The following is a 13,122-nucleotide window of genomic DNA, read 5'->3' on the forward strand; positions in this document are numbered from 1 at the left end:
CACTACTAATTCCACTATCCAAGTCATTGATATACATTAGAAATAACAATGGCCCTAATACTGATCCCTGTGGCACCCCACTAATTACATGACCCCACTCGGATTTCGAGCCGTTTATTACCACTCTCTGTCGCCTGTCACTAAGCTATGACTCTATCCAGCCTAACACCTTCCCATCTATCCCGTGTGCCCTAACCTTTCTCAGGAGCCTTTGATGGGGTACCTTGTCAAATGCTTTACTAAAGTCCAGATATAAGATATCATAACTATCACCATTATCTACTTCCTCGTACACCCTACTGTAAAAACTTAACAAGTTTGTCAGGCAAGACTTCCCCTTCGTGAAGCCATGCTGTGACTAATTTATCAAGTTATGTTTGTCTAAATGTTCCCTAATGTTCCTCGCTATTATTGACTCTAACATTTTACCTACAACTGAAGTTAAGCTGACAGGTCTATAATTAGACGCTAAAGTTTTATCTCCTTTCTTAAAGATGGGTACTACATTAGCCTGCCTCCACATTACTGGTACCTCACCCGACTCCAGTGATTTCCTAAAGACAGAAACTAACGGCTCCCTAATAATCTCTTTACATTCCTTAAGTACTCTGGGATATATTTCATCAGGTCCTGGTGACTTGAACTTTTTTTAGCCTATCTATCTCCTGTTCCACTATCTCCCTAGTTATGGAAATATCTGTCAGCTTCTTATTCTCAATATATATATATATATATATATATATATATATATATATATATATATATATATATATATATATATATATATATATATATATATATATATATATATATATATATATATATATATATATATATATATATATATATATATATATATATATATATATATTTCTATAATGACTCTATCTACATTAATTACATTTTCTAGGAGGAAGAAAGAAAATTGATAATAATGCTACTGATAATTTTTATTTTTGTTTTTTCTCAGCAAATTTAAATTGACTAATAATTTTGCTTTATATATATATATATATATATATATATATATATATATATATATATATATATATATATATATATATATATATATATATATATATATATATATATATATATATATATATATATATATATATATATATATATATATATATATATATATATATATATATATATATATATATATATATATATATATATATATATATATATATATATATATATATATATATATATATATATATATATATATATATATATATATATATATATATATATATATATATATATATATATATATATATATATATATATATATATATATATATATATATATATATATATATATATATATATATATATATATATATATATATATATATATATATATATATATATATATATATATATATATATATATATATATATATATATATATATATATATATATATATATATATATATATATATATATATATATATATATATATATATATATATATATATATATATATATATATATATATATATATATATATATATATATATATATATATATATATATATATATATATATATATATATATATATATATATATATATATATATATATATATATATATATATATATATATATATATATATATATATATATATATATATATATATATATATATATATATATATATATATATATATATATATATATATATATATATATATATATATATATATATATATATATATATATATATATATATATATATATATATATATATATATATATATTTTTTTTTTTTTTTTTTTTTTTTTTCTTTACACGAAATGACTGAGTTATAAATTTTGTTAAGAGAAGAGAAATAATTTCTCAATAATTGTTCTGCGTTACATTATACATATATATGATCCTTATAAATGTCTATGTGTAAGGCACCATAACTGCTGTGAAGACAACCTTATGTGGATTTACCTTATGTGGATTAATGCTGAATTTCCGAGAATATCTTGCACGTTACTGACACGAATAGTTACGTACGTACAGTATATCACAATATTTATAATGAAAATTTATAAATGTATGAAAAAAAGAAAAATCGGTGTTCACTTCTGTTTCGATTTGTAAGTAAACACATATACCTTGAATGTTTTATTGGATTCTGTCTTCGACGGCCACCTCTTGATTTTTTTTTTTTTTCATTTATACTTTTCTTTATTTTTATTTATTTATTTTCATTTATCTATTTATTTATTTATTTATTTATTTATCATTGTTATTATTATTATTATTATTATTATTATTATTATTATTATTATTATTATTATTATTATTATCATTATTATCATTATTATTATTATTATTATTTATTTATTTTTTTTTTTTTTAAGATTACCAATCAAACCAATCATAACCATAAAGTTCTTCAATATGTTGTCGCTACACTTCTAGTACATCATGATACAATTAAAAATTTAACTCTCCATTCTGAAATACTGCGATTGTCTTTGCTTCATATTCTCTAAATTTGGTGGTGTATGTAAATCTTAGCAGCCGGGATCTTCGAGTTTCAGAAGGCAGGCATTCCCGATTTGTGGAATATGTGGGACTGCAGCTCGCAGGTCTGATACGGAGCAACAGTATGTGTACCCAGCTGTCATATCATTCACGTCAAAATCGATCCAGGGAAGAGAAGGACATATGTTTTCACAGAGAGTAGCAGGAGCGCTGGTGAGGTGGGGGTTATTGACGCCAACAACGGCCACTGCACAATTACTGTACTCGTCGTGAACCACCTGTATGGGACCAACAAAGTCATAATTGTCATTGTATGTGTCTGTGTGTGTGTGTGTGTGTGTGTGTGTGTGTGTGTGTGTGTGTGTGTGTGTGTGTGTGTGTGTGTGTGTGTGTGTGTGTGTGTGTGTGTGTGTGTGTGTGTGTGTTTGTGCACATATTACTCATGATAAAAGCATTAACTCTGACATGGGAAAGCCTACTTCTGTGAAGCCAGGTCGAGCTAGTTGTATGCTGTCATCAGTAATAAATTTGAAGGGTGGTCTGCAGGTCTGAAAATGTGTATTTAAGCCAATATTTAACGACACTGAAATTGAAAACAAGGCTGTGTACATAGTTACACAAAATTTACGCAACGGCAACCGGCAGAGTACTTCATGACCGCGGTTGCCCTGCCCCACATCACGTACATCCCATTTAAGGTCACTCGAGGTCTATCCAAAACTCGGGATCAGCGCATGCATGAACAACATACATGCCAGATGTACTGTTCGATGCCTTATTTGTGCCCTGTCGTCACGGAGTGGGCATCTCCCTGCTGCTCTGTGGATGAATTCTGTAGATGATATATTCGGCTCATGGCTTCTTGAGACGGTTTGAATACTCAGATACATTATTTTCGTGTCTAATGCTTATTGTTCTTATGTTTTGTGTGATCTTCGTTGCCTCAAAGTCTCCTTTTGGTTTTCAATGGACCACACTCGATAAGGGACGAATACGTTTGTAAACACTTAACATGGCGAAAGAGTAGAGGTAATAGTGTTTACAAGCGAATCTATCCCTTATCAAGTGTGGTCCATTGGAAACTAAAAGAAGACCTTAATGGAGCAACAAAGATCACATAAAATGTAAGAACATTAGACACGAAAATAATATATCTAAGTATTTAGAGAAATACTAAGTCCTAAGAAACCATGAGCCGAATATACCATCTAAACCGAATTCATCCTCAGAGCAGCGAGAATATGCTCCCTCCGTGACGGCAGGGCGCAAATAAGGCATTGAACCGTACATCTTGCATGCTGTTCACGCATACCCTGATCCTGAGTTCTAAATAGACTTCGAGTGAACCTACACCGGCATTGCCATCGGCAGATGTATACCAACTGACTATCTACTGATCTCCGTGCAGAACGTATTGTGAATCGCGTTCGTACTTTCCCGCACTTTGTTTATTCAAAAGCTTGACTGTTGTGAACACTTTATAGGCTCTATTTCATCCCTATATTTTGCTAATCTTTTAACCAGGTTCTCAGCCATGTTGATGACAACATGTGTTCCTAGCTGACCTCTTGTACGTGGTTGTCTGCCCGGGAGCTGCAGATGCTCAGAACCAAAAGTTTACAAACAGATAAATATGTATGTTTGGTGCTGACCACAACAACATGACTACAGATGGTTAAATGATTGGTCAAAATGAGAATGACATAGACCCTATAAAGTGTTCACACCAATTTGGCTTCTGTTTGTAAACAAGGAGCGGAAAACTACAAACATGACACCGGCTTTTCCATGTGAGGTGAGAAGACGCAACTTGCCTGATGATGCATGGAGCGATTTAGTGTACGTGGCATAGGAGAGCGTGTAAATGAATTCAGACTCCCTGGTTATCCTACATGTCCAGACTGAGACTTTTTTTAAGGCGTCTTCTATTCACCGTGATCCGTTTCAGATCTGGTTGCGCGGTCCGAGTTATATTTACATCTTGATCTAGATTTAACCTGATCTAAATGATTCAGATCATGATGTAGGTGATCTGGGTCCAGATGTGGGATTATAGCAGACGACACTCGCTGAAGCTGTTGGCGGCGGCCAAATTAGCGGCGGAGGAGCATGTAATGGGGATTTATTTATGGAAATGCACAGCAAGAAAATAGTTGATCTATCTCAGGAACAAACTAAATGGTGATGAATCGTTGCAGAATGCTGCTGTGGGGAGATAATGCGTATAGTAGTGGTAACAGATACCAGAAACAAGGGAAATATAACAAGCCACATCGTCTTTGTTTAGAACATAACATAAGAAATGCGGAAAGCTGCAAGAAGCCATCAGACCTACACGTGGCAGTCCCTTTATGAAATATACCTACCTATTTCCACCTATCATCCCCATCCATAAATTTGTCTAATCTTCTCTTAAAGCTTCCTGATGACTCAGCACTAACAACCTGATTACTGAGTCCATTCCATTCATCTACCACTCTATTCGAGAATCAATTTCTTTCTATCTCTTTTTTAAACTAATTTTTTCAAGCTTGAACCCGTTATTTCTTGTTCTATCCTGGTTACTGGTCCTAAGAATTTTGCATGCGTCCCCCTTGTTATAACCATTATACCACTTAAAAACTTCTCTCAGGTCCTCTCTTAACCTACGTCTCTCTAAAGAATGTAAATTTAACAGCTTCAATCTCGTTTCGTAAGGAATACTCCTCATCCCCTGTATCCTTTTAGTCATTATCTAATGGCTTCTGACTACACCATGCAACAAAAAAAAAATGTTTATTGTGTAAATCTAGCACGCTGAATATGATGGTAACATTAGTTTTCCTGTAGCATCAATATTTTGCAATTTTTGGCCAATCTCATTTTTTACCTTTTCCTTTTCATCTACAGTTCCGTAGTTTATGTTTATTATTTTTTTTCTCTGTTTCAAATACTATTGAAAATGTATACAAAACATTGCAAACCTGACTCTTTGTAAAGTTTGTGGGCAATATTTTCCCAAAACAAGTGAAATACAGTATTTCAAGTGGTACAAAATATTACACCACATATGAACAATATTTCGGTATGCAATCGGAGACCAGGACAGGCTGTGGGGTCCTCATGTGATTGTGATTCCTACAAGTCTACTCTAGAGAGATGGCTGTGCGGAAAAAGGAAATCCATACCATTTGCAACTCCTAGAATTTGGCGGGAGCCAACAAACCACGTCAAAGATTGTTATTTCTGCATGGTTGATGTATCTTTGTATAAAAGGCCCAATTACAAGAAGAAACTCAACTATTCAAGCATTTCATCTTAAATTTCATCAATTCCATACGGAAAGGAGTTACAGTTTGTCCAACTTTGCAATCTACATCCGATGTCGATATATCGCATCACGATGATGACTGGGAAGCAGAATGCTCGCCTCATTTTCAAGACGAACAAGAGTTTGATGACCTAGTGAGCAAGCGTGAGTTGCTTGCATCAGGACTGAAAGAATGGAATCTCTTAGCCACAGCTGTGAAAATTTCGAAGTACCGAATACGACATGAAGGTTTTGCACGTTTCTACTTTATGTCTGAGACTTTGCAGTGACTTCAAGATGTTGAGGTGAATATACTAAGCACCCTTGTTGTCTGTGCTTGTGGGACAGTCGTGACGGGGATAACCATTACCTAAAGTGTGAATGGCTGAAAGGATATCTCTTCAGCCTGGTATCCAAAATGTGAAGTACAGTTCTCTTATCTCCAGCGAGAAGATCCTGCTCCCCCCACTTCACATGAAATTCATTAAGCAATTTGTGACTGCTTTAAACCTAATTGTTATGGCAATGCCGAAATACGTGGAATGTTTCCTAAGCTGTCAGAGGCGAAAGTAGCTGCTGGTATGTTCGTGGGATCCCAAGTTAAAAGAATGCTGTCCTCAGAGTCATTGGAGAAGATGACACTTATTGAAAAACGGGCATGAGGCGCATTAAAAAATGTCAATGGTTTTCTATGCAAAAATAGGGCTGAGAACTATGAAGATCTGATTTCAGAACAGGTTGAAAGCTACCACATCATGGGATGTAAAATGTCACTAAAACTGCATTATTTGCATTCCCACTTGAACAATTTCCGCCCAAATCTTGGATTTGGTCAGAACAGCATGGAGAACGTTTCCATCAGGATATACAGTTGAGGGAGAAGCGCTATCAGGGAGAGTAGAATGAGGCAATGATGGGAGACTATGTATGGAATCTTTTTCGAGAAGATGGAAGATGTCACAAAAGACAAAGACGATCCAATGTTCACTTCTAGTTTATTCATACATCATGTACTGTGCTTTGACCATGTGATTATCATCTATGTGCAACTTTATAACTGCCAACTTTGTAACAGTATCAAGTAATGGACTATGTTTCTCAGTTTAGTCAGCAATAAATATGGGAAATTTATTTTTGAAATATTTATCATAAATACTGAAGCTATGCAGATATTAATATCATTTTTTTTTGCAATCAGCACTTCAAACTTCATAAACAAACACTGAAATTCATGAAGAAACAAACTTCTTCAAAATTTGTAACACTGTTATAATTACGTTTCTATTAATATCTCTACCGACGACTACATAATGAGGCAAAGGAAGATAACACTTGTTCAGTCAAAAATAATACGTCTTTCCGGTTGAAGTTCTTCAGTAATGGTGTCAATAGTGTCAGCACGCGGGCAAAGCTAACCTCATGTTACTACGTCTGAGTATTTTCTCATTTTGCCATTCTGCATTTCACCACAGCGAGTACTTTCGCCATGCTATGTGTGAAGTGAGCTTTGTGTGAAACTTTATTGCACATACAACGTTCATGGGCAGGTGAGGAACCCAGTCTAGTGCTGCCATTCTTTTCCCCTTTAAAGAGGATCCACCTGGGTAGGCAAGGGGCTGGGACGCAGGGGTGGCCTTCTCGACCCAAATTTCTCTGGAAATTTAGGCTGAAGAGCTCGTTGACACTCCCTTAAAGGAGGCAGTAGACACCTGTCGAAACAATAATTACTCCCAGTGAAGTCTAAAGTACTGGATCAGGGAGTTCTGTGAACTTATCATTAAACCCAGCTGTGACCTCACTGAACGTCTCCCTTTGTGTCTCACAACACAAGGGGCCAGTCACAGCCTGCCCTCTAAAGAAAACCTCTTCCTTCACACAAAACTAAAGTCACCTAATTACATACACACTCTTCACTCAAAATTTAAAATTATAATGGCGAATCCTTCACCAGCATCAGAGTCCATATCTGAGGAGGGGACTATAAATGTTACCAAGTCGGACTGATCTTCTGGTATCGATCCTAAGTATCTTGATACCCCCCTCAACTTTTTTTTTCATTGACTTCTGCAGCATTCGCGTTCTTAAATCTTATTTTCAGTCCGTATAACACCGCCCCTCCTCTACTAAAACTCATCTTCTTTTCCTCACTGAAACACAGGTGTCTGAAGTAATTGACAGTAGCCCCTTTTCTGTTCCCTCCTACTTCCCCTATCCTCATTTTCAATCCAAAGCCGGATGTTGCGTCTATGTGCGCAACGACTGAACCCGCTCTCGTGCTCACGCTCTTGAATCTTGCGAGTTTTTTTTACGATCTGGCTACGACTACAGAGTCACTCTTAAACTACATTTATCTGTGATGTATCCCTCTCACCTAACTCCTCTGACAATAAAAAAAAAAATTTTGACTACTTAACTTCCAAACTTCCAAACATTCTGACTCTCTACCCTTTGGCAGAGATCTCCATTCTTGCAGACTTCAATGTTCTCCACCAGCTTTGGTTTTCTTCTCCCTTCACTGACCATCCTGGTGAGCTAGTCTTTAACTTTGCTTCCTTCCATGACCTAGAGCTACTGGTGCAACACCCTACTCGTATTCCTAACCGTCTTGGAGATACGCACAACATTCTTGACCTTTTCCTAATCTCTAATCCTTCTACTTATGCTGTTATCCCATCTTCTCCCCTGCGCTCCTCTAACCACAATCTCATATCTGTATCTTGTTCCATCGCTCCAATCCCTCCTCAGGAATCCCCAAACCGGAGGTGCCTCTGGCCTTTGCTAACTGGGAGGACCTGATGAGGTATTATGCTGATTTTTCTTTAGAATGACCACTGCTTCCGTGTCAGAGACCCGTCTCTGTGTGCTAGGCACATAACATAGATGATAGTGTATGTCATGTAGGCATACATTCTACACTCTTTTTATCTTAAACCTTCCAAATCTTAATTTAACACAACCTATTCTCGTGATAGAGAGGTGGCCCACAAAGGGTACTTGAACCTTCCATCACCTGAATCTCATGCGCTTTATAATTTTGCCCGGAATCCTGTCAAGTCTGTTCTCCAACTAGCAAAAAACTCCTTCATCAATAAGAAGTGTCAAAATCTCTCAAGATCTAACTCCCTTGTGACTTCTGGCATCTAGCCAAAAATATCTTCAGTAACTTTGCTTCTTCATTTATCCTTCCTTTATTTCAACCTGATGGCACCACTGCCATCTCATCTATTTCTAAAGCAGAACTCTTTGCTCAAACCTTTACCAAAACCTCTACCTTGGATGATTCACGGATTGTTCCTCCGTCTCCTCCAACCTCTGACTACTTCATGCTACCAATTAAATTTTTTCACAACGGCGTTTTCCATGCTCTCGCTGACCTAAACCCTCGCAATGCTTATGGACCTGATGGGGTCCCTCTTATTGTTCTCCGAAACTGTGCCTATGTGCTTCCACCTTGCTTATACAGTCTCTTTCAACTCTATCTATTCAGTCTCTTTCAGCTCAATCTATTAACATCTACCTTCCCTTCTTCTTGGAAGTTTGCCTACATTCAACCTGTTCTTTAAAAAGATAACCGTTCTAAATCCTCAAACTACCGTTCTATTGCTTCAGTTTCCTGCCTATCTATTTTTTTTTTTAATCTATCCGCAACAGGAAGATTCTTAAAAATCTATCACATCACATCCTTCTTTCTGATCGCCAATATGGGCTTTGTCAAGGCCGCTCTACTGATGACCTTTTGGCTTTCCTTACTGAGTCTTGGTCATCCCCTTTTAGAGATTTTGGTGAAACTTTTGCTGTTGCCTTAGACATATCAAAAGCTTTTGATAGAGTCTGGCACAAAGCATTGATTTCCAATCTACCCTCATATGGCTTCTATCCTTCTCTCTGTAACTTCATCTCAAGTTTCTTTTCTGACCGTTCAATTGCTACTGTGGTAGACGGTCACTGTTCTTCTCCTAAATTTATTAACAGTGGTGTTCCTCTGGGTTTTGTTCTGTCACCCACTCTCACCCTGTTATTCATAACTCATCTAAACCAAACTTCTTGTCTTGTCCACTCCTACCATGATGATACCACCCTGCACTTTTTCATTTCTTTTTATCGATGCCAAACCCTTCATGAAATAAACAGTTCACACATTGAAACCACACAACGCCTGACTTCTGATTTCTCGAAAATTTCTGATTGGGGCAGACCAAACTTAGTAATATTCAATGCCTCAAAAACTCAATTTCTCGACACAACCTTCCAGACAACTATCCTCTCCTCTTCAGTGACACTCATCTGCCCCCCCTCTTCTTCACTGAACATCCTTGGTCTATCCTTTACTTATAATCTAAACTGGAAACTTCACATCTCATCTCTAGCTAAAACAGTTTCTATGAAGTTAAGTGTTCTAAGTCGGCTCCATCATTTTTTCTCAGCTCCTTTGATGCTAACTCTCTAAAGGGACATTATCCGTCCATGTATGGAGTATGCTTAATATGTATGGAGTGGTGGTTCCACTCATAACGTTCTTTTAGACAGGGTGGAATCAGAAACTCTTCTCTAACAGACTGTCCTCAGCCTCTCTTTCATCGCCGCTGTGTTGCATATCTCGCTATTTTCTACCACTATTTTCATACCATCTGATCTTGCTGATTACATGCCTCCCCTCTTCCCGTGGCCTCGCTGCAGAAGACTTTCTTCTTTTTCTCACTCTTATTCTGTCTACCTCTCTAATGCAAGGACTGACCATTATTCTTAATGATTCTTCCCTTTTTCTAGTAGACTCTGGAACTCCCCGCCTGCTTCTGTGTTTCCCCCTTCCTATGACTTCAACTTTTCAAGAGGGAGGCTTCAAGACAATTATGCAGTATTTCTGACTAACGCTTTCGAATGTGTTCGGGGACCTAACTTTGAACAGTTAGCTGCTTTCGTCATTAGGAGTGTAAAGGTACAGGAGAGAACAAGCTAAGCATGGATTTCATATATATATATATATATATATATATATATATATATATATATATATATATATATATATATATATATATATATATATATATATATATATATATATATATATATATATATATATATATATATATATATATATATATATATATATATATATATATATATATATATATATATATATATATATATATATATATATATATATATATATATATATATATATATATATATATATATATAAACTCATGCTTAGTTTGTTCTCTCCTGTACCTTCATCCTCTTAATGAAAGCAGCTAACTGTTCAAAGCACTTCCATAATCCCTTCATAATCATAATTCACTTCACGGCCCTAGCCAGTATTACCTCGCCTATCATTCATGTTCCCTACATAGTAGTGCCGAGGTTACCACTTAATGGCTAAGATGATGGCAGTGATGGAAGCACGGCGGACTACAGTTCTCCTCATCCCTCAGCTGGAGATGAACCTCAGATCGCCGCTCCTTCTGTGCAGTTTTTCTCACCCTCCAGCTGCTAACTCTGTGCAAGGGCGTTATCCGTCCATGTATGGAGTATGCTTCACCTGTCTGGGAGGGTTCCACTCATATCGCTCTTCTAGACAGGGTGGAATTAAAAGCTTTTCGTCTCATCATCTCCTCTCCTCTAATTGACTGTCTTCAGCCTCTCTCTCTCATCGCCGCAATGTTGCATCTCTAGCTGACTTCTACCGCTATTTTCATGCTAACTGCTCTCCTGATCTTACTAACTGCATGACTCCATTCTAATTTGCTAACTCCCTTCTCTCGCGGCCTCGCTGCACAAGACTTTCTTCTTTCTCTCATCCCTATTCTGTCCATCTCTCTAATGCAAGAGTTAACCAGTATTCTCAATCATTCATCCCTTTCTCTGGTAAACTCTGGAACTCCCTGCCTCCTTCTGTATTTCCACCGTCCTGTGATTTGAATTCCTTCAAGAGGGATGTTTCAGGACACTTATCTTTCTATTTTTTCTACCGCTTTGGATTTTTTTGGGGATTTTTTTGCCCTTGGCCAGTGTCCCTGCTACAAAAAAAAAAAAATTTATCGTCGAGGTGTCTGTTTCTGCAACCTCCCCCACCCCCTCTTATGACATAATCCGTTCCTCATCCTCTTCAGACGTACGCCATGCTCTAACGTATGAGGGTGCGTCCCCATGATATCAACGAGTAGACACATGTGGCGCATACCTGAGAACTATGCAACCTCACCTGATTACCTAATTCTCCAAATTCTACTTCCTGTTCCCCAGCTTCATAATATCGTTAGTGATCATGTCTTGATATATCAATAGCCCGCATTTTTTTATCCTCTTCCCAGTAACGTTAACTCATCATCAGCCATTGCAAGGTGGAACCCAACGGCTCCGTTACCCTTACTGTCAGTATTGTAACTAAAGCACTTCCTACGTGGGTAAGGCAGTGGGCGGGAGAGGATAGGATTAAATGTTATGAGCACAGTATCCTGTTTTTTTGTTATTATGTACCCAGCACTTCAACCTAACTTACTAAAGGAGATAAGGGCAACTGATGGTAGGCAATGTCGTGGGAGAAAATACTCTTCAAGGGAGGCCCGTGTGGCATAATAAACACGAGTGTGGTGGCCGGACGCCTGTGTATTATCATAGAGGCTGGGATAGAGATTCTTGGAAGACAAGAAGGTTGTTATTGCGATAATCGTCTCCACCGAGCAGAACATTACGCGCCAGCCACTCTAGGACTTTTTTTTTGCGCTTCGAGGTATGAACCAGGAACGTATAATACCGAGTCTCTCTCTCTCTCTCTCTCTCTCTCTCTCTCTCTCTCTCTCTCTCTCTCTCTCTCTCTCTCTCTCTCTCTCTCTCTCTCTCTCTCTCTCTCTCTCTCTCTCTATATATATACGAGTATATATATATATATATATATATATATATATATATATATATATATATATATATATATATATATATATATATATATATATATATATATATATATATATATATATATATATATATATATATATATATATATATGTATATATGTGTGTGTGTGTGTGTCTGTGTGTGTGTGTGTGTCTGTGTGTGTGTGTGTGTGTGTGTGTGTGTGTGTGTGTGTGTGTGTGTGTGTGTGTGTGTGTGTGTGTGTGTGTGTGTGTGTGTGTGTGTGTGTGTGTGTGCACGAACCTTCCAGGTAATTGCTGGTGCAGGTACTACTTGCTCTTCATCAGTCACTTTCAGAAACACTTTCACAGGATTGCCGTTGATATCGTCCAGTTTCAATACACCCCAGCCGCCGCTATACACTCGCAGGTCACGCTTCTTCTTCTCCGCCAAGTCTCTTGTGGCGTACTCAAGATACTGTTGGGCA

At 36.6% G+C, this 13,122-nt stretch overlaps 1 protein-coding gene across 2 annotated transcripts in view; it reads right to left on the minus strand.

Moving 5' to 3' along the window:
• Positions 1 to 2,329: 2,329 nt before the first annotated feature.
• LOC135094567 (uncharacterized) overlaps positions 2,330 to 13,122 on the minus strand; it is a 62,646-nt gene continuing 51,853 nt past the window's right edge. The window contains exons 7-8 of one of the 2 annotated variants that reach the window (XM_063994776.1): positions 12,939 to 13,112; positions 2,330 to 2,772 (exon numbers count right to left, since the gene is read on the minus strand). In XM_063994776.1, the coding sequence (XP_063850846.1) occupies positions 2,524 to 2,772; positions 12,939 to 13,112 (423 nt within the window). In that variant the 3' untranslated portion in view covers positions 2,330 to 2,523. Of the gene's footprint in view, positions 2,773 to 7,337; positions 7,493 to 12,938; positions 13,113 to 13,122 lie in introns of those variants that run through there. The other variant, XM_063994777.1, reaches the window with a different exon arrangement.

This window comes from Scylla paramamosain, chromosome 46, assembly GCF_035594125.1.
Source record: "Scylla paramamosain isolate STU-SP2022 chromosome 46, ASM3559412v1, whole genome shotgun sequence".
In the NCBI taxonomy this organism is placed as follows: Eukaryota; Metazoa; Arthropoda; class Malacostraca; order Decapoda; family Portunidae; genus Scylla; species Scylla paramamosain.